The following is a 24,770-nucleotide window of genomic DNA, read 5'->3' on the forward strand; positions in this document are numbered from 1 at the left end:
TCTTTATTTATTTCCTATTCGTCTGTCTGATATATCAGTCGACCACTTGTATTTCTCATCCCATGTTTCCTTTCTCTGCTTCCTTTCCTTTTCCCTGTGCGCCTTTTTCCTTTCCACTGTTGCCTGTTTTTCCAACTCCCTTCAGCTCTGGGTTAGGGTTCCTTCTCTTTTTCTCCCTTTCACTTCCCGTCTGCTCCTCTACTTCCTCCAGCTCTGCTCCAGCACCACTCCAGACCAACAGCAAAAGCAACGAGATCATCTTAGACATCTCCACCCTCAAGATGGAGCAGCTGGAGAGCGAGGTGCCGCCACTGCCGCTGCGCTTCCGCTTCCGGGACCTGCTGCTCGGGGACCAGAGCTTCCAGAACGATGACAGGTAGGCCGCAGTGTGGATGTGATGGGATACAGTAAGCAGGTTAAACAGAGCTGTTTGACACGTTCAGAGACAGAAACATTGCTTAAACTCATAAAAAGTTGTTTGCAAAGTTCATGTATTAAAAGTGAGTGGGTGTTTTTTTTAAATGTTTCAAGATCCCTCCAGGGAATTGTAGAAAATCCCCTGGGCTTAAATCCCCCGCGTGGGAATCCCTGTATTAGTCAACTGACAGATAATTAATCAGCAACTGTTTTAATACTTGATTAAAGTCAAAGTAATTTTGACATAAATATGCCAAAAGTTCACTTCTTCCATTGTGAGGCTGTAAGCTGGGACTTGAATCAAGGTAAAGAATAGGCAAACTAATCAGTAAAGACAATGGCACTTTGAAAAGTGTACAGTTGTGTACACAAATTCAGTATTAGTTCCCTAAATGTGCCTGGATTTGCTGGTTCTTTGCCTGACCAATACCTTCCACAAAGTTTCAAGGAAATCCGTTCAGTTTGCGATATTGCTCACCAACATGAAAACATAACTTCTTTGAAGATTGAAAATGCTAAAATTACTTTTTGTCAACCAAATCTCTGAGTACATCTTGTTTTATTCAAGTAGCAGCAGCTGCTGCCTCTTTTTTTTGCTTTATGAGAGAAAATAACAATTCATGTTTAAGGGATTATTTGACCTGATTACACAATGTTTGTCTCCAGTTGCTTTCACCCATGGAGAGGGCTGATTGTCAGACTTGTTTTCTGCAGCGTCTTACTTTTACCCATCATTGTGTCAGTGTTTATAGTTGTCACACCAGAGTAACTGCAGGGAGCGTTTAACTTGTCTAAACCTTCAACATGCACAAAATGATGTTTGAGTGCAGGGTGCTAGTGGAAGTGGTAAAAGAGGAAATGAAGCCAGACACATGGTGGCATGTGGAGTGCTGCTGTCCATGGTGCTGAAAACAATGTGGTGCGTGAAGCATTGTGAGTTTGAGGGGAAGTGAAGTAGGCTGAGTGTGTGTCTGAATGTATGAAGCTTGACTCTGAACATTCTTCAGCCTCTTGTCCTCTTGATTCTCTTCTCTGAACTTGATACAAGACGAGATCAGTGGCAGTCTTTTGTTTTTTTCTTTTGGGATCTGCATAATTTTTTTTACCCTAGGTTTCAAAACTTTGCCACAGCAGGGGTCTAGAAAGTTTCTGCTTCTAAAGTCGAAAACAGTCAAAAATAACTTGAAACGGAAAATCACGTGTCTCATTTTCTGTGAATGCTCGAGTTATGCAGAGAGCTCCACATTTTGCAGCAGTTAGTTCTACACTCACTTGAGTTTTCTAAAGATATTTATTCAGAGCAGTAATTGTGCATTCTGCCAAATGGACGCCAGGATCTAGGATGATTAGACATAATGATAGATGGTGTTACAGCAGCAGTGTTCCTTTGAGACGGCAGTGCTGTTTGTAATATTTGACGAGGAGAAACAAAAAGCTTTGCCTCGCCTCTTTCAGCCAAAGTGGACCTTTACCCAGTTGTCCTTGCAACAGCCGCTGTTTTCTCCCTGCTCACAATTTCATCTCCTATTCACACAATTGTGACAATTTCTCTGTTATTTTCAGTACAAAAGGACTCTGCAGATAGTCTAGAGGAGGCGACTCATGCCTCAGGTTTAGATTTCCAGTGCTTGGTCTCCAGGCTTGTGTTCAACAGCAGTCGATGAACTCCCAAATGTCACTGCTCACATCTTTCCAGAGCTCATCTATCACTCAAAGGTTCCTTTCTCAGAAGCAGACATGCAGAAGAAGCACACAAATGCATCGAAGCAAAATATCAACAAAATATTAACCTCAATTTCATCCTGTGTACGGCGGTCTCTCTTTCTCTGTCTTTTTTTTTTCTTCTTTTGCCTGAATTCCTATATTTTCTCTTCAGTTTCCGTTTCATTTTCAAAATGGAATGGCAGTTGAAGAGCACATTCGAGTTCCTTTAATATGCCAGTTTTTTTTTCCATCAAGATCCATGAAATGTTCTCTAGCAAAACAGCAAACATTTTGCAAATGTTTAACTAGTCATTTTAAACAATTACTTAAATTGAATATTTATTGTTGTGGTCTTGGTCTGTAAACGTATTTGTTCTTGGAGCGCGACAAACTGTACCACAACCCAATTTTCCCCAGGTGACAATAGAGTATTTCTGATTCTGATTAAAAAATCCTTGGGTCTGCACCAACATTTTATGAGTTGTTCCCTGACGCATACTTTTTCCCTTCACCAAGTTCAAGTTGAGTCTTTTGGAGCTAAACTTGGCAGTATATAAATGCATAAATGAAAATGTCACATAGGCAGGAGTTATGATATATAAGGGTCTTCACATGCAACTGGGAAAGCCACACTGAGTGGCTGCACCAGTGTGGGCGAAGGCGCTTCAAGTGGAATTGCCTCTTTCCGGTATTTTTCAACAGCAGTGACACATGGAGGAGGTCATCTATAAATTACCACTTCAGACTCTTCAAATTTAAAGACGACAAAGAGGTGGGAGGGAAAGGGGGGAGTCGGAAACAGAGCGGCGCCTCCTACATTGTTCTTGACTTTTCTCTTTGTCTGCATTTTCCACTTAAAAAAAACTGTCGCTCGGTTTCTGTCGCTCTGTCACTCATGATGCCAAAACCTCAACATCAGCAAGAGCCAATCAGGAAGACATGCATCCTAGGCGCTAGATGTCCTGGCGGTTGTGGAAGTGTTAATGCAGATCAGATACAAGATGAAGCCACATGGATAAAAAGGACAGTCGGTGTTTATCTGATTCGTGTGATCATCCCTCCAGTAATATGTCACAGTGAATGTTTACAGCTCTGTGAGGAGCTGCAGTGCTGCTAGAGAGGAGCGCGCTGCTGCAGCATCACTTCGGGTTATTCCTGTCATGGCAACGTTACTGTGGCAACAGGCCCGCGCACGAACGAGATAGAGAGAGAGGTAGAGAGAGAGATAGAGAGAAAGAGAGATTAATTCCATACATTCCTCAGGTATATATATAAATATTCTAGTAGGCTCTGTTTTTCTTATTCCAAACAAATTATTGATCCAACTCTATTTTGTGTCTCTGATTGATCATTTTTATATTATTTGTTCTCCAATCAGATTTCCCTCCAAAGCACAAAATCAATTGATCATCCTACAAACTCAGTTGGAGCTGTGTTGTTTTAGAGCTGCGTGCATGCGGGGAGGTGCGCTGGTCAACGAGCCTCTGTAGTCTTCGGTAGGAAGTAACCGGGCGCACGACGCAGCCACAGGTGTCCCATGCGTGCACAATGGACCCGAGGACCGTCATCCCGACCTGGGCCAACCCGTCCGTGGGCGCGTGGAGGTCGGAGGCTCTCGGTAGTGATGCCGGGCAGAGGTAGGGGCACATGGAGCCTGAGACATAACAAGGGATTCTCATGATAAGTGAGCTCGACGCGCTGAGAGCGAGGCGACATGAGGAGAAGTTGGATGAAAAAGAACAGTTTAAGAAGTGCGCCCCCAAAAACTGCTGAGGTCTGCAGAAATAACCGCGTGTGTATTTATTCATAGGAAAGTCGTATTTATACATTTAATCGTAATAGGGCTGCAAGTAGGCTGTTATTATGTCACTATCGTTTGGACTCATTGTTTTCTCATTTGGACTAAATATTTTAGCATTTAAATGTATTACTTATATTGTTTAGTTTTTGTTTATTTTATCAACTTGTCAGTTCAAGTGTCAGAAAAGGGGGAGGGAATCGAAACACCATGTCAAATACATTTTTTATGTCAACATTTGGTCTTTTAATTGATTATTGTTATTATTATTATTATTAGCAGTAGTATTTAGTATTATACGTATTATTATTGTAGTATGCCTTTAACCAATTCTATTTTCATTATCAATTAACCTGCCTGTTAAAAAATCTTAAAAAACTAAACCAGATCATACTAGGTTTACTGTCAAATGAAATTAGTTGCAACGCTACAACCAGTGAGTAATTTTGAGTTCTTGATTAAAAATTCATTAAAATTCAAAACTATTATGGTGATTGGGGAATAATTGTCTCGGCTCTAGTTGCCTGCATGTTGTTTGATAGCCGGGACTAATGGCTGGATTTTATTTCTCAACTACTTAATTAATCATCTGTTCTAATATCAGAGGATGATTAGAAATGTTGGCTGCAAGAGGTGAAACATCTTCAAGAACCTGAAGTGAGTCCAGTTGCCTTCATTGGCCACAGCTCTTAACACCATGATCTGTAAGACTGAGTATCTTCTCAAGCCTGCAGGTGATCAGGACTGTTCCTGGTTAGAAGCTTCGACGCAGTCACAGGGCAAAACTCGCTGAATTACAATTAGTCATCATAGAATATCTAATTACTTCCAGAACTGCGACTCTTAAAGCCTGAAACTCAATGTCAGAGCACTTCACAGAGTAATCGTGTGCACAACAAGAGCTGATGAGTGTGTGTGTGTGTGTGTGTGTGCTTGTGTGTGTGTCTGTGTGTGGGCGGAGGGGGGTCAGACAGATAGTCCTACAGACAGAAAACAAACAAACTCTTAAATGGGACAGCCAGCTCTCAGTTGAAGACTCTTTACCTCCAAAGCTCATCTCTGCCCTGCTGCTGTCTCGTTCTCATGTTCTCTGCTTCATCTCTGAAGGGCTTTCTCCTTTTATTACCTCAGTGCACACATGAAATAGCAGTTACAGTGCACACCTGAAAGAAGTGAGCGCATCCTGCATCCCACACTGCACCTCCGGTCCCACTGGGAGCCTTTCAGATGAGCCCGAGCTCTGGATTTCTGTAGCAGGAGCCGGAGCACATCCTCATAAGCTTCCCGCCTTCCTCAAATTCTTCTCCTCTCTCTTTCACTCTCCTCTGAGGGACTCGTACACCGATAGTGTAAATATTGTTCCTCTGTTGCAGAGCTCCTACTGTAAGAGCTGTGTTTATTCTCTTTCTCTCTTCATGTGCTCTGCTCCACTCTTTTGCAGTTGTACTTCTTTTATCTTTATGTGAATGCAAGAAAGTTGTGCCCGACTACTCACAAAATCCTGTAGGTTGTGTGTTTTGAGGGAGCCATAGTAAATCAACGTGTACATTTGTTATTTTACTGTCAGATTGAACCCAAATATAAGTTTGTGTTCCCTTGTGTTGCATTTTACTCCTATTGCATGGAAACATAAAGCATAAATATGAATATCATTTTCAATATAGTCTACGTATATGTATTAATATCTTTAAGTAAAATCACTCATATGCAATAAATAATAGATTTATAACGAGGATTCAATGGAAAAATTGGAGGAAAAAGGTGATGAGATGTTAAAATTGATACTGTGAAATAAAATGTAATATCCATATTTATTTATTTATTGTATTAATAAATATAATCCAAATAAAAAAGAATGAAAGTAATACAAAATATAGTAATGATTGTTATTTATAATAATGATGAATGATGACTGATGAATAAAGTTGATTGAATCTTGAAACTGATATTTATATTAGTTTCATTTATTAGTTTATTTTTATTTATTTTACAGGTACCTCTAAAATAAAAAGTTAAGCTTGAAGTTCATATCAAATAATAATTATGTATTTATAATTGTATCTTTTCATATTAATACTGGGAACAGATGCTTTTTTGGCCTCCTGTGGTTTAAACTGTGTATCCCACAGTTACCCTGTCTTGTAATTGGGAACTGAATCAGAGATGGATAATTACTCTCCTCAGGCACATGATTAGAGGAACAGCATTATGAATATTCATGCTGTGTAAAAGGTGATACTTTATAAACTGCCTCTTGAAAAATACGTCTGCGTGGCTTTTTCTTGTTGTGCTGCTGATCCTTGTGTGTTCCCCTTCTTCTCTTCTCTGTCAGGGTGCAGGTCGAGTTTTACGTGAATGAAAACACCTTCAAGGAGCAGCTGAAGCTTTTCTTCATCAAAAATCAAAGATCGAGTAAGTGGATGGTGCAGGTCAAATTCTCAGGTCCCTCAATTTAGGGGTTGCAAAACTGAAATGTACAAATAAGACCACAGACCTTTTGGTTGTAGATGTTTTAATACAGGAGGTGTATGAAATTCAGGTTGTGAGCACTGTCTTTATTCGTTATTGTTGTTTGTGGTTCTTCATTGTGTCTCCTCTTAAATGTAGGTCTTTGTCTTGACTCATGCTATTTTGAAAAGTGAGAAATATCAAAGACAGAAATGTGTCCCTCTCTCCACGTCAGGCCTCAGGATCCGAGTGTTCAACTTCTCCCTGAAGCTGCTCACCTGTCTGCTCTACATCATCAGAGTGGTCACGGACAACCCCGGTCAGGGCGGCAGCCACAGCGCGGGCCAGCAGAACGCTCCCAACGGGAACAACAAATGGTTTGTCTACACAGAGAGGAGAACTGATCCTCAAATCCACAGACGAACTGATACAAGAAGATACAAAACATTGAGAACAATGGCGATAAGATATTGGCAAAGTGCAGATAGATGATTTAAAGCACTAAGCTAGAGGGGGCTGTGTATTAAATGCTATCATCTTTCCTTAATGGTTTTCTAAAAGGGGCTGTTCTCTTATCAGTCAGATGCATGGCAGGGCCAATCAGCTCCTTTGAGTGATTCATTGTTCTGCTGGCTTGTTTATTTGTCTACTAGTTGACTGCAGGGAGTCTTATATGTTTGGATAAAAGTTGTCTTCCAGCCTGTATAAGAAGTTATGTGCCCCATTTAATATTTAAGCATTGTTTGTGCTTTCATTAAAATTTATGATGAGTTAATTTTTGTTATAAGTGTCACTTCAATTGTCAGACCTTCTGGTGTATGGTCCGCCTGGGGTGAAAAACTGGGCTGATCAAATGTTGAGATGAATGCATAGATCGACCCATTTTCTACCTAACCTCTAGCAACCAAAACATCTTTAAATAAACGCATGATATGACTGGTCCTACACTGGTGACTGGTGAGCAAGAAGAAGTAATACTGGTGGATTCATTGGGTAGAATCTGAAAGATGAACACTAAAGAGCATCTGTGCAAAAAACTTCACCTTCACCATCTGTTCATTAGTTGGTAATGAAATGTTCTCTTCTCCTCGTCTTCATCACTACCCTGCAGCATCGACTGCCAGTGGAACGGATCGGTGCAGGACAGAGAGATTAACTGGTAATCAACAGAACTTTAATTTGTTGCCTCTAGTAAATAATGATTCTGTTTGATCTCTCAGCTCCTTGTTTTATTACTAAACTTTAAATGCAATAAAGTGTTTCCATTATGAGATCAATGCTCAATATTTATTAATAGCCAACAAGGTGTACAATAAGTGGAATCTTGGTGATCTGAATGTCCTGTTTTAACGGTCGGTCATTAAATGAATCTATAAAAATAGATACAAATATATGATATTGATGTTGACAATATCAATTGTTGACTGTTAAGAGTGTGGCTGTTCTCCACTGTGTCTGACAGGGAGCTGATCTTCTGGGTGGACAGAAAGGTTCCTGTCTGGGCCATTCAAGTGAGTCCCAACAGGGAGAGTATTAATTCAGTATTTGAAGTAAAGTGATCAAATGTTCCAAGTCCAACTCACAGATGCTTTACTTGTTCAAATAATATAAAAACAGTGAGTTTCTTTATCATCAAATTGTTTCTGAAAAGCTTGCTCCTCTGTGAGATTATGTTTTAATCACTGTTCGGGTTTGTGCAGGTGATTGTGGCCATCATAAGTTTCCTGGAGACTATGTTACTAATGTATTTGAGCTACAAGGTAACACACACACACACACACACACACACACACACACACACACACACACACACACACACACACACACACACCAGCATGAATAATTTACTCTGTATAAGTAGTCCTCGAAAGTGTTTGACAAATTGACAATCCATAAATGGTATAATTATCCCAAGTCATTTGTCAAGGCTACATTAAGGACAGACTGTAGACTGTAGTAATTACAGGATCTAGTGGAGTTGAAGTATTAAGTAGTTTTAGAAAGTGACAGATGACAATGAAGATCTGTGCAGTGACTCACCGTCTGTCTGTCCTGTGCCTACTGAGTAACCGGTTTCTGATTTCAGGGAAACATTTGGGAGCAGACATTCCAGGTGTCCTTTCTTCTGGAGATGATCAACACAGTCCCCTTCATCATTACAGTAAGACTCTTTATCAAGACACTCAAATAACATAGACTTTAATCAAAAATGGACGACGCATCTCCACTTCCTCACACTATCCAGACATGAGGGAAGGGTCTGTGCAGCAGCGATTTGTCAATGGTTTCAAGGTCCTGCAGATACAGTCTCTGGACCAATCGGGAGTCAGTCTCAGCTGTCAATCATGATGTTACCCACTATTTTTCTAGCATCAATTAACTTATTAAACCAAACTTACCAGGAAATTAACATAAAACTAAATAATGTGTGTGTAAGGAACTTCCGAAACATTTTGAGAAAATAGATCTTGACTTTTTTGCCTGGTTCATGTCTCATTTGCAAAATAGAGGAGGCGGGGTCTATGACCTCTACCACAGTCAGCCACCAGGTGGCGATCAAGATGCTTTGGGTTCACTTTTGGGGAGCCCTCACATCGTTCATCTTTATTTACATTCTCTGAAACACTCATTGTCCTTCCTATCTGGAAAATGTGTTTAAGTGTTACTAATGTACTGCCCCATTTATTTCAGCAAATCAATCGAATCCTTATTCTCCTGGAATACGGAACATTTCACGATGTTAATGAAAGTGAAAACAAATTCTGGATCCCCCCTAAAGTGTATTCACACCAACATTTTATGGGTTCTTGAAGATTTGTTCAGTCTTTTTTGTGTAATCTTGCTCACAAACAAACAAACCCCAAAAACGCACAGGGGTGAAAACATTATCTCTTTGGTGGAGGTACAAAGTATTGAAAAGCAAACTACTACTTTCTGGAAACATTATTGTAAAAAAAATGAATAATAGCAACAAGCTGCTGCGCCACAGTTAATTTTGTGTGTTAAAATGTTGAATAGCCTGAGCATCTTTCAGCATGTATACAGTACTTTCCAGATTTGTGGAGAAGTGTGAATACGTGACTGACGCCGTTGAGGAAGGTGTGAAAATCAGTGACTTGATGTGTTTCCCTCTCTCCTCAGATCTTCTGGCCGTCCATACGGAACATCTTCATCCCCGTGTTCCTCAACTGCTGGCTCGCCAAATGTGCTCTGGAGAACATGATCGTGAGTTAAAACCATTATCGTCTTAAGGGTTCCTGGTAATGACCTCTTTTTAATCAGTGTCTTAATGACTTAGTTGAGGCGAGACGCTTCCAGTCACACTGCCGGTTCAGACGATTCAGTCAGGTCCTCTCTCATTTCCTGCCGCTATTGACAACAGAGTTGCTGCTGCACTGGTTGTGCTCTGATTGTGTGCACCCTGCCACTGAAGGATTAATTTCCCTCTCTGTAAACCATCCTGTTCTGCGTTTCATGCTGTTATTCTGCAGCAAGGTGCGTCTCAGAAGAAGCATCTGTAATAACCGGCAGAGTTAATGATGTGAATGATTCCTGGTGGTAATAACTGAGAGAAACACTCAGTATATCCATGTTAAATGTCTGTTTTTGTTTATGGTATTTTGTATTTTTATATTTTTTGTTTTAGTTGTCTGGCAAGATTTGACTATTAGTTGCCGGACTTCAGACTTTGCTGTCGTGGTTGTTTAGCCCTTTTGTGGTGTTAGTGTTTTGGTCACTCAGCCAATGTTCGCGGGTCTGGTGGACCCAACGCATTATTTGGTCTTTCAATCAATACAGCTACAACAATATACGTAAAAATACTTAACAGATGTTAACTTTATCCCAATTACAAGCAATTTAAACAGGATTTATGGTTAATATTTGTCATTTACCCCTGTTAAATAACATTTATGAATAAAAGTGCTTTACGTTTTTTGTGATAAAATGCAATTAAACAAGGAAACATCAATTACAATCAAGATATGATTGGAAAAAAGCGAATATTTAACAAGGATTTTCCTCAGTATTGAGGTCTATTTCTTAAATATAATTAGAAATTGAACACACTCATGTCAGTCTACATGAGAAATGATTTTTGAAGAGAGAAAATCTTTGGAAGACAATGAAGGGGAAGAGTTTAGAGAATATGAAGATCCTGTTTCTAGCAATTCAGAGTCTGACAGTGAGTTTGAAGAAGAGGATGAGATTGACCATCAGCCAGCTAAGTAAAAAGTTCATCTGCAGTCAGTCCCAAATCCAGGCCAGGCCATCAGCAGCCAACATATAGATGTCAAAAAATGATGAAATCGCATGGCTACCAATGTAATAAGGATGGAACCAGGGCTGACACGGATAGCAGTGGCTCATGTGCAGGACATCAAGCCTTCTTACAAACTTTTCATTACATAAAACGTTCTGCACTAATTTGGAGGGACAGCTTGTTTTCGTAGAAAGCTGGAATGAGATGGACTAAAACAATTCATTTGCATACTTTGGGGTTATTATCCGTGCTGGAGTTTTCAAATCCAAAGGGGAATCAACAGAATCCTTGTGAGATGCAGAAACTGGCAGAGAACTTTTACTAAAAATGTGCAGGAATGTGGGAGCAGAGGTGATTGAAATATACAATTTAACACTTTATGTAGTCCTGGGTCCAGTTGACCCGAACATCACATATGTAATATAAATGTGTAGGGGGGGTTGTACAGTGTACAGTCACTGAAAGTATGTTCTATTATATGATCATCACAGAAAATGAGCCAAGGCCAATGAGTCTCAGGTTGAAAAAAATATATATCACATCATTTTTCTTTTAGCAAACATTGATAACGGGTCCCACAGACCCGAACAACATACAAGGGTTAATATGCATATTGAGTTGATGAAGTATTTTGTTTGCAGAATGATGTGCACAGAGCCATCCAGAGGACCAACTCAGCCATGTTCAACCAGGTCCTTATTCTCATCTGCACCTTGCTCTGCCTGGTCTTCACTGGGTGAGGCTGCTTCTTCCATGATGTTGTGCGAAAGACATTTCTAATCTTCCCACTCGTATTATCACAATAACCTTCCTGAAATTTTTAATTATTCAGTTCAACCTTCTAGTTGTTTATTGTCTTGTATGAAGTTATAATATCAGATGTGTCCAATGTTTTTGTCCGTCTGATAGTCTCAAACTAAGCTTTATAAGCTTATAAGCTTAAAATTCCAAATAATTATTAAGTCCGCACCTCAGATCAGATGAAAGAGTCGGTATTCAAACTGGCAAGGAACTGAATATGCAGGACACAGAACTCCAAACATCCAATTGAACAAAGAAATTATGGGTTTGACTGTTTTAACTTGTGTAAATTTCTCAGGGAATCAATAAACTCGAACAAAACTAATTGAACTGAATGAGTCTAAAACCTCCTTTTTACTGCATGTTCACCAAAGTACATTCCAGGACACATTCAAAAACTTCTAAGGAAATCGTTTTTAAATAATGACCCTGTAAAATGAACTATTAGGTATATACAGCGCACACAAGTATTGACTGTGCAGCTTTATCTCTGATCAGATTGTCTGTAGTTCATTGTTGAATACTTTTTGTATTTAGGGGAAGCTACAATAGAAGTGCCGAAAGCCATTACTGACGATTTAAACCTATTTAAATCTATTCCTAATCTCTTTATCATTTCTCTGTAATTTGTCAATTTATTTGAACTATTTAAATGTTGTAATACTAGTGTTGATATATTCAGCTACTTACTCTGTGTACTGTATGTAATTTGCAAAGCACTTGCGGAATCCAGCACCTGGAGCGAGCGGGCAAGAACCTCTCCCTCTTCAACGCCTTCTACTTCTGCATCGTCACCTTCTCCACCGTGGGCTTCGGAGACGTCACCCCCCGCATATGGCCCTCCCAGCTGCTGGTGGTCATCATGATCTGTGTGGCGCTGGTGGTGCTGCCTCTTCAGGTATGGAAGACGCGGAAATGACATCCGGATGACTTCTCGTTTGTTATTTATTGGGTTTGGCTCATGATGTTGTGTGTCAGTTCGAGCAGCTGATCTACCTGTGGATGGAGAGACAGAAGTCTGGAGGGAATTACAGCCGCCACAGGGCGCAGACAGAGAAGCATGTCGTACTGTGCGTCAGCGCGCTCAAAATAGACCTGCTCATGGATTTTCTCAATGAGTTCTATGCCCACCCAAGACTGCAGGTAGAGAAATACACATATACACTATGTTATGAAAGAAACATACATACATGCATTTACAGAATTTGCAGACAGATTTGGGGACATTAGCATCTTTGTCATGGTTCTTCATGCATTCCACAGTTTATACTGATGTAATTGTTGTGTCATCCTAAAGGATTACTACGTGGTGATCCTGTGCCCAAGTGAAATGGATCTCCAGGTGCGCAGAGTTCTGCAGATCCCTCTGTGGTCCCAAAGAGTCATCTACCTGCAGGGATCCGTTCTCAAAGACCAGGATCTGCTGAGAGCCAAGTACGTAGCAGCTATGTAAAAAAAAAACTCTGAATCTTTAGATGAATGACTTTTTGCCCCTAAGACAATGTATTTGAAAAACTGTGTTGTGGTACTGAAACGTTACACTGATTAGCCTAATGAGGGTGCTATAAGTAAGCATCAAGTGTTCAAACATGACCTCAAAACAATGCACTACTTAATGCACTAATTAACCCAGACTTATTTTTAGTCATCTATCTCTTAAAACAAAAAATTTATAAAAATAGTTCTTCTTTGGCACCATACCTGTGCACAAGCATGTTTTTTTTATCTGTTCCAGCAAACCACTTAAATCCAGACGAAAAATATCCAAACAACTATTTATGGTCTGCAGTGAATGAGGCCTACTGACATGTGTGATCCACTGACTTCAGCATGTCAAACGTTGCAATGATCTACTGACATATACAGTATATCAACAGGATGAATTAAGACAGTCCTGTTTCCCAGAGGATTTACGTCAAATCTCTCAACACTTGCATGCATTTGCATTTGTTTTGGTACAGATAATCATATTCCTCCGAAGATGAACTTTTAGTACAGTATAAAAATCAGGTAAAAATGTATATCAGTGATGATGAATACCTACAACTACAATCTCCTCAGTCTCAGCTGCAATCTGGGTTTAGTGAAATACAGGCTCACATTTAATTTTTGTAAATGGTTGAAGTATGTTGAATGTTCCGCAGGAATGTGAACGTGTGTTGTTGAAATAAATGTTGATGGAAGTTTTCATCGGTAGGATCTGAATATCTATTGTCCTTCCATTCCTTAGTATCTCTCAGATATGCTTTCATTCCTTTCTTTGTAAATAGGCTTGTCAGAGCTATTGTTCGGCCTCAAACTCAGACAACAGTATGATTATTCATTCAAGCGTTGCCCATTTTTTTAAAAGTCAGACGTTAAAAGAACCATTTTCAACATCTGACGAAAGAAAACATGATCCATACACATTCATTTGATTTGATTATGAATGAGACTTTGTGGGAAATTCTACAAATCTACTTATATAGTTATTACTTATATACTTATACTCAGTTTACACATGTGAATCACTTAACTTATCTTTGGTAGTAGTACACACAGTGAAAGTAGTTGAATAATTTCACTTGTACCTCCTGAGGAACCTTTTTTTCCAGTCTAAACCAGTAACCTTTACTGGGCTCTGATAAAAAGATGCTGCAATGTGGGAACTGTGGGACCCAGAATCCCAGCAGGCTTTTAATTTCTGCTGCTTCGATTAATCTTTTATGTTTTTATCTGTCTCCCACCCTTATATAAGCATAAGCCTCAAAGCAAAGACATAGGGTGGCTTATTAAAAGAACACAACAGTCCAGTCAAAACTATCTCACTAAAAGCAAAAGAATGAAAGAAAGCTGGGAACAACATACATCAAAATAAGTATTACCTTGATGAAACTGTGTTATGTAACCTGAAAGTAGACATTTGCATTTGGAGGTTTAGGTAATTAGCGGTATACTGGGTATGTGTCAGGCTTCAATCCTGCATCTGGCACCTTTTCAATTCCTCCCACACTTGTTTTGCATTCTACGCTCTGCTGGCTGTGCTAATATGCTAAATCAGTTCCACAGTCACGGCACATATACATTAACGAGTGCCTTTCACGGTGATCCTCATGTGTTTGTCTACATGACTGTTGCTGTCATGTCCTATGACTCATCAAAGGTCATGCGAGAGAGTCGTGATTTTTTTCTGCAGCTCTATAATTGAGTGATTTGCTGTTTCCTGTATTTTGACTTTGTTCTATTACGTGTCGACTCGTGCAGGATGGACGACGCCGAGGCTTGTTTCATTCTGAGCAGTCGTAACGAGGTAGATCGCATGGCTGCGGTAAGATGAACAGCCACTGAACTCTGACTGTTTATCAAATCTGAACTATTTGTTTACCCAGACTCAGCTCATTAGCGCTGCGTGTTATGAAGCCAATAACTCATTGATTAAACAAAGGTTAATTTTAAAATGCAAGAGAGAAGAAGCATGATCTTTGACTGTTTCTCCCTCAGGACCATCAGACCATCCTGAGAGCCTGGGCCGTGAAGGACTTTGCTCCAAACTGTCCCCTGTACGTCCAAATACTCAAACCTGAGAATAAGTTCCATGTTAAATTTGCAGGTGAGACTTTTTATTCTGTCAGTGATGTTTGGCATTCACATTTTTACGAATAATATATTAGATTCCTGTCGATAGATCATGTTTCATCCTCCAAAGTGTTCCTTTAAGAATTAAAGACACAAGACATGACTTTAAACTTTATAGACAACTTACGTAGAACCAGAGTACAAAAAGTGAAGCCAATGCAGCGTCTTTATTCTCTCGAATGACCAGCAGAGGGCGACTCCACTGTTTCCAAAAGGAAGTCTGTTTCTATAGAAGTCTGTAAGAATTCTAATTAGATTTTTAGCATCCGTATACATTTTCAGTTTCAGTTTATGTTCAAGTCTTCTCCAATATGACGTTCATTTTAATAAATCATGGTCTCATTTAAAGTCAAATAGCTGATGAGGCACGTTATGAATTGTTGCATGGCTACCATGTGATGGATGCCTGCTCAATGAGTGCAGGTCGCAGGTGTAGGTGGACGTCCTTCAGTTGTCACCAAAAAACAGAAACAGCGCCAGAAAATATGCCAAACGACACCTCACAAACACACAACATGATGTGTTACTTTTTGTGGGCAGGTTTATTTCTGATGTTTGGAAAGATATTGTCTAGATGATCTTTTCAGATCTCAATTTAGTCAAATTGACTCTTGATCAGAAAACAAATAAATGTGTTTTCCAAGTTTTCAAAATGTTTCAATTATAAAAACATCTTACCCCCGTTAAATCATAGATCCTCTGATTAGTTTTTTTTTTTCTGTTTTTCAGATCATGTTGTTTGTGAGGAGGAGTTCAAGTACGCCATGTTGGCTCTCAACTGTGTTTGTCCCGCCACCTCCACCTTGGTCACGCTCCTCGTTCACACCTCCCGTGGACGGTCAGTCAGCCGGCGCAACCTCCTCAGGCTTTTAATTCTCTCCTTAGTGTGATCACATAGTTCAAATGTCTTCACACCTTGATGTCTGCTCATGTTCAGCATATACACAAGAGCCGGAGCTTGCTTCCATCACACTGTCACAGAGCGGTGAATAAGCCCAAGAGAAGAAAAAGTCTGGGTTCATTGTGGAAATCAGCAGGACGTAAACAGAAAGAGTGCATACATGAAAAGAGAGAACAGGCGGCAGCTACATTGATTTTTCTTTAGGACATGTTCCCTGTAAAGCTTTTTGAAAAGTAGATTTTTCACAGCATGCAAATGGACTGACTTTGAAAAGCTGATTTCAAAGGCTGAGAGAAACAGAATCAATGGGCTTCAGCACACACTGTGCTCTTCAGAAAGTGAAGCCCTGTGCATCTTTATCAGACAAAGACCTAGAGGTTTTCAGATTTCACACATTAACCATAAAGGTACATATGACATATGTGTATAAGGAGTACGTTGCGAATATCTACATTTGTGAGTGTTTGCATCACATATGTGAGTTTTATAAGCGACTCGTGACTCGGTGATGATGATAATTGGCAGCATGTCATTCGACCTTTCACATTAACTTACATCATGGAAGCCAGAAAGTGTTAAATACGCTTTGTAAGTTATTGTATGTAAATAAAGTACTTGCTTCCTTGAGCAACTCTCCAGTTAACTCCATCAAAGTGCTCCAGCAATTAGAGTAATTACCAGAAGTCATTACAAAGGGCACAACAGAGTCAAGCTGACTGACACATGGATGAGGACATCTGCTTTCATTTGGTAACCATGGAGACGCAGCCTGACCCAGAGGGTCTGGGGGGACGTGGGGGGAGTTAGATGGAGAGTTTCAATTTTCCAAATGTTTTCCCCATGCAAAGACTGTGTGCATATCAGCATAAGTGGTTCATTTCTTACACGTTTAAAGCTTGACTCATCTGTTGTGCACTTGCTTGTATTTTCTCGGAATGACTGCAGCGAAGGACAACAGTCTCCTGAGCAGTGGCAGAGGATGTACGGCTGTTGTTCCGGCAATGAGGTCTACCACATCCGACTGTGCGACAGCAAGTTCTTTGGAGAGTATAACGGCAAAAGCTTCACATATGCCTCCTTCCATGCTCACAAGAAGTGAGTTGACCTGTGAGCTGAAGCATCTGCTCTCAGATGCTCTAAGATGCTCTTTTGTCTCATCATAGTTTGATATAATTTCCATTCACCTAAATAAATGTAGAACAAAGATCAGATATATTGATTACATGGTCTTGCTAAGAGTGATATAAGATTCAGATGGGTTTCTTGTTCCTGTCATTGTCATATTACACTTCAATGCTTTCCCGATTCTCCAGACTTTATCAAACTAATTCTTCCCAAGAAAGGCCAACTCCCAAAATGTTAAACAATCCCTTTTACTCTCAACGATCTCAGGTCTTGGATTGAAATGAATTGACACCATTTTCCTTCTTGTTTTACCTGATCTCCAGGTATGGCGTGTGTCTGATTGGTATAAAGAGGGAAGAGAACAAGAGCATCCTGCTGAACCCCGGCCCACGCCACATAATGGCTGACACAGATACCTGCTACTACATCAACATCACCAAGGAGGAGAACTCAGCCTTCATCTTTAAACAGGAGGAGAGGAAGGGCTGCCCCGCCGGGGGGATCTTTGATGGGCCCTCGCAGCTTCCTGTGCACAGCATCATCGCCAGCATGGGTGAGAGAGGAAAGTGTGATGAATTCGGTTAAACTGAGAAGTATCTGGTTCATTAAGCTCTGGTGATTATATTCTCCAGGCACTGTTGCCATGGATCTTCAGAATACGAGTCCACCCGACAGCTCAGTGGGTAAACTGGTCCCGCCCAGTGTAAACGGGGCAGGGAGCCGCCGGCCCAGCATCGCTCCGGTCCAGGAGCTTGCCGACTCCTCCTCACTCCTGCCGTGTGACCTCCTCGCCGACCAGTCAGAGGACGACTCAGTCTTCACGGATGAGAAAGACCAGTCATCTCCTGAGTAAGGATTCTTGCAGTCCCCTTAGGAAACCATATTTAAATTCACTGGATCCTGATTTTATTTTGATCTGAACCAAAAACGCCCTGTCTCACAATGTTGAAGAAAGTCAAAAATTGTGTTATCATGGATCTACCCCCTGATCCATATTAACACAAACATGTTGTGTGAGCCTTACTGACTCACACTGTGTCCTTCCAACAACTTTTGTAGAAATCCATCCAGTAGTTTTTGCGTAATCCTGCAAACCAACAGACAAATAAACAGCTAAAAACATGAACTCCTTGGCAAAGGTAGAAAATTAGTGAATCTGCAAACAAGAAATCACGACCCGCTAACCTGACCAGTTTTGAAACTGTAAAGTGTATGCCATGTTTGATGTTTTTTGGATTTGTTGCCAGGTATGTGAAAGGTTATCCCCCCAACTCACCGTACATCGGGAGCTCGCCCACCTTGTGCCATCTGTTGGCTGAAAAAGCCCTGTTCTGCTGCCTACGACTGGACCAGGTGGGCAGTCGCAGTCTCTCCAACTTAGTCACCCAGTTATTTATTGCCTTCATCATTCCTTACACTCTCTGTCCTTCACCTGATAAAAGCCAACCGAGAGTACGATTTGTTTTTCTCTCCTCCTGTGCAGGGCTGCAGGCACAACAGTTTTGAGGATGCTAAGGCGTATGGTTTTAAAAACAAACTCATCATAGTGTCGGCTGAGACTGCCGGGAATGGCCTCTACAACTTCATAGTGCCTCTCAGAGCTTATTACAGGCCCAGGAAAGAGCTCAACCCCATCGTCCTGCTGCTGGACAACCCGTGAGTTCATCTCAACACACGTACGACGCACACGTTGCCACTTTCTCTCGCCTTCATTTTGTCTTTTCAACGCCGCCAAGTGGGAAATGTTAAGCACGCCGAGAGCGCACGTCAGCAGAGCACTTAGGCCAAGGCTGTGGAGGCGGGACTCCATTGTCCCTCCGGATGATAGGTTACTGCTGCCACTCACGCTGACGGTGTGTTTTAAGCAACAAAGAAAAAAGATAAAAAAAAAACTGGCTCTCTCTGTATCACCAGACAGTCGCCATGGTAACATGCTGTGCCTTGAACATGAACATTATACATTCTATCGCTACGAGGGGAAAAGAACGATGGAGAAAAGGATTTCTTTGGACAACCCCAAAGCAGGCTGTCATCGACCGCCCTGTTGTGTTCCTTTTCAGCCCCCGCATGCGAGCTCTCAGGACCCGCACAGAACACACGCACATAACAATAAGCGCTTCCTCCATGCCGCCTGCCCCCCCCCCCCCCCCCCTCCATCACTTTTGCACACACAAATACAAACACCCACACACTCTGATAGGTAATTCAGGCACTGACGACAGCCTTGGGTCTCTAATCAGCAGGACAAGGCAGATGCATAAAGTAATGTTCTGTCAGGGCTCATGTTGGAGGACAGGCAGCAATAAAGCGACAAATATCTTGCTTTATTGCTTAGCAACAGATGGACTCACCCCTCAGCCGAAAGACACACTAACTAGAGAGCTCCACGACCGTAGGGTAACCCTGGTTATTAGGCTACTGCTTTATAGCATCTCACAGTAGCCACACACAGTCATTAAGCAGCCGTAAAGTAGTAGAGCGAGTGTTTACTAGGCCTGAAACAGGCACGATTGAAGAGTCATTTTAGAAAGCAACGTAGAGATTTTAATTGTCGACCAATATTTGCTTGGTATGATGCAGATCAGCTATTCTCTTTATTGATTTTTTACGTTTGCCCCGTTCAGAATATCAAAATATCACAAACAAAACATCATATCTCAAATAATATTATGGTTGTGTGTCAATAATGTCAGGTAACGCGTGTTGGCCATAGTTTTAAAATATCATGTGCACTGAGCAGAAACAGATGCACCCATCACAGTGGACGGTGACCCACCTGACTATGTGGAGGACTTCCCCCAGCTTGGCAGCTTTGTCAGTAAAGACGATGCAGCACATGAGGAGGTCTGAGAAAAGTTTTGGAAAGCAGCCGGAGCATTTGCAAGACTCCAGCCCATCAGAAAGAAAGCTGGCGCGTAGAGAAAGGTGAAACGAACAATGGATGCCTCAGGAAATCATCGTGAGGCCAGGACAGGCCCAGATGGAGGCAAATCGCTGATGCTTCATCTGCCTGAAGGAACGACTAAAAACTAAAGCTAAATGTTCAGGGTTTATGATGATTCATCTTTCAGGTTTGCTCCAATTAACTGACGAACTGAATGTCTCTCGTGTGAGCAGCCAATTCAATCATAGTCGTTTCATTTTATACAAACACCAAACAATGTATTTCGTTACCTAATGTTAAAAGGAGAATAGAAAAGAGAATGGTTCCATTTCACTCATTTATATATATATGCTTCCTTTAGGCCTGATAATCACTTTCTGGAGGCCATCAGCTGTTTCCCTATGGTTTACTACATGGCTGGGACCATAGACAAGTAAGGCTGTCATATAATCTTCAGTTGTTCATGCATTTTATCATATATAATTTACTTCCTCACCTAAATCAAACCTGAGTTTTCTCTGACATTTTATTTCTTTTTAGATGCACAGTACGTTCTCAGTAAGTTGGCGTCATATGCTCTAATGCTCATTTTGTGTGTGTGTGTGTGTGTGTGTGTGTGTGTGTGTATGTGTGGTTCAGCCTTGACAGCCTGCTGCAGTGTGGAATCATCTACGCAGATAATTTGGTTGTTGTGGATAAGGAGAGTACAATGAGTGCCGAGGAGGACTACATGGCCGATGCCAAAACTATTGTCAATGTGCAGACGATGTTCAGGTAACTCATCGGTTCTCATCACAATATCACTGATGAATTATGTCCCGCCAGTTTGATATAAAACCTACAGATGTGAGCCTCCATGTTTGCACAACGAATCGTAAGTCACGTCTTCTGACTCCTCTTTTTCCTTTTCCCTGTCGCAGGTTGTTTCCCAGTCTCAGCATCATCACGGAGCTCACTCACCCGTCCAACATGAGATTCATGCAGTTCCGAGCGAAGGACTGCTATTCACTGGCTCTCTCCAAGCTGGAGAAGGTAAGAGGGCAGACGGCGAGGAATATGAAAAAATGTTTTATGTTTCACGCCAGTTCATTGAAACATTCAGCACTGTCAGAGAAAGCCACAGACCTTTGAACGCTGTTGGTCGTTGCTCTGCTTTGTGCGTTGTCGACAGAAAGAGCGCGATAAAGGCTCCAACTTGGCCTTCATGTTCCGACTCCCCTTCGCTGCAGGCCGAGTGTTCAGTATCAGCATGTTGGACACGCTGCTCTATCAGGTTGGTGCACACCTACGGCCGAGCATTTATCCTCATGTGACTTTTCAAAAGCAGATAAAAGAGATGGATGTGTTTTAAAGCAGCAGAGGAACACGATCACCTGCTGAGACAGAGCAGCATCACAAGGCAAAAGTGCCCTCTAGTGTTCAGTCGCTGGTTTGTTCATGTGCACTGTGGTAAATTATTCTCTGTGATTCCCTTCTCAGTCGTTTGTGAAGGACTACATGATCCTTATTGCGAGGCTGCTGCTGGGACTGGACACCACTCCAGGATCAGGGTACCTCTGTGCTGTGAGTTAGTTAATAACAGGAAAAAACAAAAAAAACAATACCATGCTCATGTTGCATAAACTAAAAGCACATCTATGTATCTCTTGTTCCAGATGAAGGTGAGTGAGGAGGATCTGTGGATCAGCACCTATGGACGACTTTTCCAGAAACTCTGCTCCTCTAGTGCCGAAATTCCCATCGGGATCTACCGGACAGAATCGCACATTTTCTCTTCGTCTGAGGTGAGATCTCAAAGAGCAGTCTTCAAGTTAAATATCAAACTTCCAAAAATATATTTGTATTTATTTTTTCAAATAGGCTTGTAGTCTCAGGTTTACAATAGAATACCAAACCAGACTATGCCTCTCATGCACCAGCTATGTTAGGTTGTAATTGAGCATTGCAGGGCTTTGAGCTAATATCTGTCAGTGGTGGAAAAATACAAAATTTACAGATGTATTAGTATTCAATATTATCACATCATCAGAGAGTCCTTGTGGAAGCTGCAGAGGTCACTTCATCTTCTTCTCAGTCTCAGGTGTCAGTCAGTGTGGACGACTGCGAGGACACCAAGGACAAGGGGGACGAGGCCCGCAGCAACGACCAGTCCGATCACCCCCTGCTGAGGAAGAAGAGCATGCAGTGGGCCCGGCGGCTCAGTAAGAGAAGCGGCAAGTGGCAGGGGGTGAGCCGGGACTCGAGCAGGGACCACGCCCAGCGCATCGCCCAGCAGCGCCTCAACCTGTACCGGCGCTCCGAGAGGGAGGAGCTGTCCGAGCTGGTCCGCAACCGCATGAGGCACCTGGGCCTCCCCACCTCCGGATATGGTGAGTTCAGACACATCTTCAACTGAGACACACAACAGCTCCCTGCATTCATCCTCTAAACCTTCGTGTTTGTCTGATTCTCGTGTCACTGCTGCTTATAGAAGACCTTACTAACCTGACAGCCAGTGACGTCATGAACAGGGTCAACCTGGGCTATTTACAAGGTCAGTATCTAAGACAGGATCCTATGGCAGACAGCAGGCATTACATCATCATCATCCAGATGGGATTGGTCCAGTTTGCTGAGTGAACTTTTTGTCTTTCAGATGAACAGAACGATCATCAAAACACCCTCTCTTATGTCCTGATAAACCCTTCTCCGGACACCAGGCTGGAGCTCAACGACATCGTGTAAGCATGACTTTGACTTTGTATTGCTCCCAAGTCACTGAATATAATATGATATTGATAATAACTTTATTTATAAAGCACTTTTCTGCTAGTCTTATATCTTCTGGCAGATTTTTCCTAAGGTTAGGGGCCCTCATGGCAAAGTCTCTGTGTCTTTTGGTTTTCAGTTTTTATCTGTTCATATCATTATTATTATTATAACAGTTTCCTCTCGTCTTTCTCAAACTGTATGAGATGTGGATTTTTGCATGTGCAAGAGATGATTCCAAGCAAAACAGTTTGATGCACAAAAGGGAAAAATATACATAACATATGTGTTTGTGGTATCGATGTGTTGTAAACAAGCACACGCGATCGAATTAGTGTGTTACATTCCGGGTCTGTCTGCTGCACTGCATTTCTGTCTTGTAATGAATTGTATTTTAATTGTATGTGCGGGGAGAATCCCCTGCAGCATTGTTCTAATGTGGAAAGGCAAACTCCGAAGAAAGTGTGCAGTCACTCTTGGTGATGAAGTATGCTGGGCTCCGTGTTCCAGTGGTTTTCATGTCGAGAAAAAACTAAGTGTATCAGTCTCTTGACAGGAGCCAGAAGAGCTGCTGCTGTTCGAAATACACCAACCTTTGTTCAGAATTCTTCATATTTCAAAAGTTCTCTAGAGCTGAATGTTGGAGATAAACACTGGTTTGAAGGAATTCTCTTTATAACTGATCTACAGTTTGGCTTCAATATTCTGGATCTGATTCAATTCAGAGAGTTACACACTTCTCAGTGGATGGTTGTTTACCCACTCACCAGAGTAACATAGAGTCAGAAGAGACGCTGGGAGAAGTGGGAATGATCAAATTACAATAATGAAACATTTGTTGACACTTTAAGGTGCTGAGAGACAGGACTCCAAATAAATAATAATGTTGCTTCATGCTTCAATTGACCGTTAGAGCTTTATAAGGTGATCATTTATTAGTGCAGCAAAAAGAGAACGCAGCCCCTCATATATTTTGCAGTGTATTGAGTGAGCAATATTTAGCTCCTCTTGTTCGATGGAGAGTGCGCCGCGTGGCTGAGAGTGTGACCTCAATGGTGAAGGGTTGGTGGAGTGCAGTGCTCCCATCATTTCATCCTCTTCATCCCCCCACCTCTTTCTTTCTCTCAGGTACCTGATTCGTTCGGACCCTCTGGCCCACGTCCCTGATGAGCCCCCCGCCCACAGCAGCAGCCTGAAGGAGATGCACGAGTCCGGCCTGGACACCAGAGGGGACACGCAGCTCTAATGGCACGCTGACCTTCACCGGTACACTTACTCCTCCTCACCACCCCCCTGCACTGTTCAGTGGGGGGGGGGGGGGGTCTGGTTGTGTCCACACGGGTCCAGACTGACAGAGGACGACCTGTGGCATAACGTTTCAGAGCTGCAGTCTACAGCTATATTATATGAGTGCCTACTCCTCGGCAGATGACAGTTTGACGTCATCTGTGACATTTTCATGAGACACAGTATGTAGGAGTGGTCGTTTCTGTGAGAGCTCGCTCCAGTGGACAGTCGAGGACGCACTTGTTCTCAATCGATTTAACTATTTCAGTCAGGTCGCCTGCAAGTTAAACTGATAGGCCAAACAAAAGAATTAAGATCAGAGGACAACCCTTTATTGGTTTTACTGTCATTTCTCAAGAGAATTATACCTTTTCTCTTTCCGAATGTTTGCTCCCTCAGAAAAAGTGGAACCTCAGCATCAGAGGTTGCAAATATGAGGATTTTCGGTCTCATCTTTACTTTTTGAGATGACCTAGAAACCACATGCAGATATTCTAAACTTACCTGAACCATACTCTTACCTATATACCATTAAAAAACCTTCAACACAATGTGACTTAAATAAAATGTGCATTTAAAGCTTTTATTTGAAGCCTACTTTTGTAGCTGAACTATAGAAGTAGTAGTAGTAGCAGCGTCTACAAACACTGGTGGTATCTTTATATGTTTGCTGTCTGAGGTTGGATGAGGTTTTTGCACCACTAGAGCTTAGTTCAATCCTTTTAACCATTTGCCATGCCATATATATTCTGTATTGTGCCATAAAGGTTTCATTTGATTT

General features: G+C 41.6%; 1 protein-coding gene across 3 annotated transcripts; it reads left to right on the forward strand.

Annotated features, from left to right (window-relative positions):
* The first annotated feature begins 281 nt into the window (after positions 1 to 281).
* kcnt1a (potassium sodium-activated channel subfamily T member 1a) lies at positions 282 to 23,948 on the forward strand. 3 transcript variants are annotated; one of them, XM_053411269.1, is made up of 28 exons: positions 282 to 376; positions 6,252 to 6,331; positions 6,603 to 6,706; positions 7,834 to 7,878; positions 8,068 to 8,127; positions 8,454 to 8,528; positions 9,509 to 9,592; positions 11,270 to 11,364; positions 12,147 to 12,327; positions 12,408 to 12,572; positions 12,727 to 12,863; positions 14,673 to 14,736; positions 14,910 to 15,018; positions 15,774 to 15,882; positions 16,891 to 17,040; positions 17,394 to 17,623; positions 17,703 to 17,919; positions 18,318 to 18,423; positions 18,554 to 18,726; positions 20,316 to 20,387; positions 20,594 to 20,728; positions 20,875 to 20,986; positions 21,126 to 21,227; positions 21,434 to 21,517; positions 21,610 to 21,738; positions 22,029 to 22,323; positions 22,590 to 22,674; positions 23,831 to 23,948. In XM_053411269.1, exons 1-28 carry the CDS (start codon positions 282 to 284, stop codon positions 23,946 to 23,948), a joined length of 3,411 nt encoding a protein of 1,136 aa, XP_053267244.1. The 3 variants fall into 3 exon arrangements, with proteins under 3 accessions (XP_053267244.1, XP_053267245.1, XP_053267246.1); XM_053411270.1 differs by lacking the exon at positions 20,316 to 20,387; XM_053411271.1 differs by lacking the exons at positions 16,891 to 17,040; positions 20,316 to 20,387 and having other exon boundaries at positions 22,008 to 22,323.
* Positions 23,949 to 24,770: the final 822 nt, after the last annotated feature.

Source organism: Pleuronectes platessa, chromosome 19, assembly GCF_947347685.1.
Source record: "Pleuronectes platessa chromosome 19, fPlePla1.1, whole genome shotgun sequence".
NCBI lineage: Eukaryota > Metazoa > Chordata > Actinopteri > Pleuronectiformes > Pleuronectidae > Pleuronectes > Pleuronectes platessa.

Excerpts from the sequence above, each read along its gene's own strand:
- kcnt1a (XM_053411269.1), top strand. The coding sequence starts at position 282 with ATGGAGCAGCTGGAGAGCGAGGTGCCGCCACTGCCGCTGCGCTTCCGC. Across the intron at positions 9,593-11,269 it reads GTGCTCTGGAGAACATGATC|AATGATGTGCACAGAGCCAT; the intron begins GTGAGTTAAAAC and ends TTTTGTTTGCAG. Across the intron at positions 18,424-18,553 it reads GCTGCCTACGACTGGACCAG|GGCTGCAGGCACAACAGTTT; the intron begins GTGGGCAGTCGC and ends CCTCCTGTGCAG.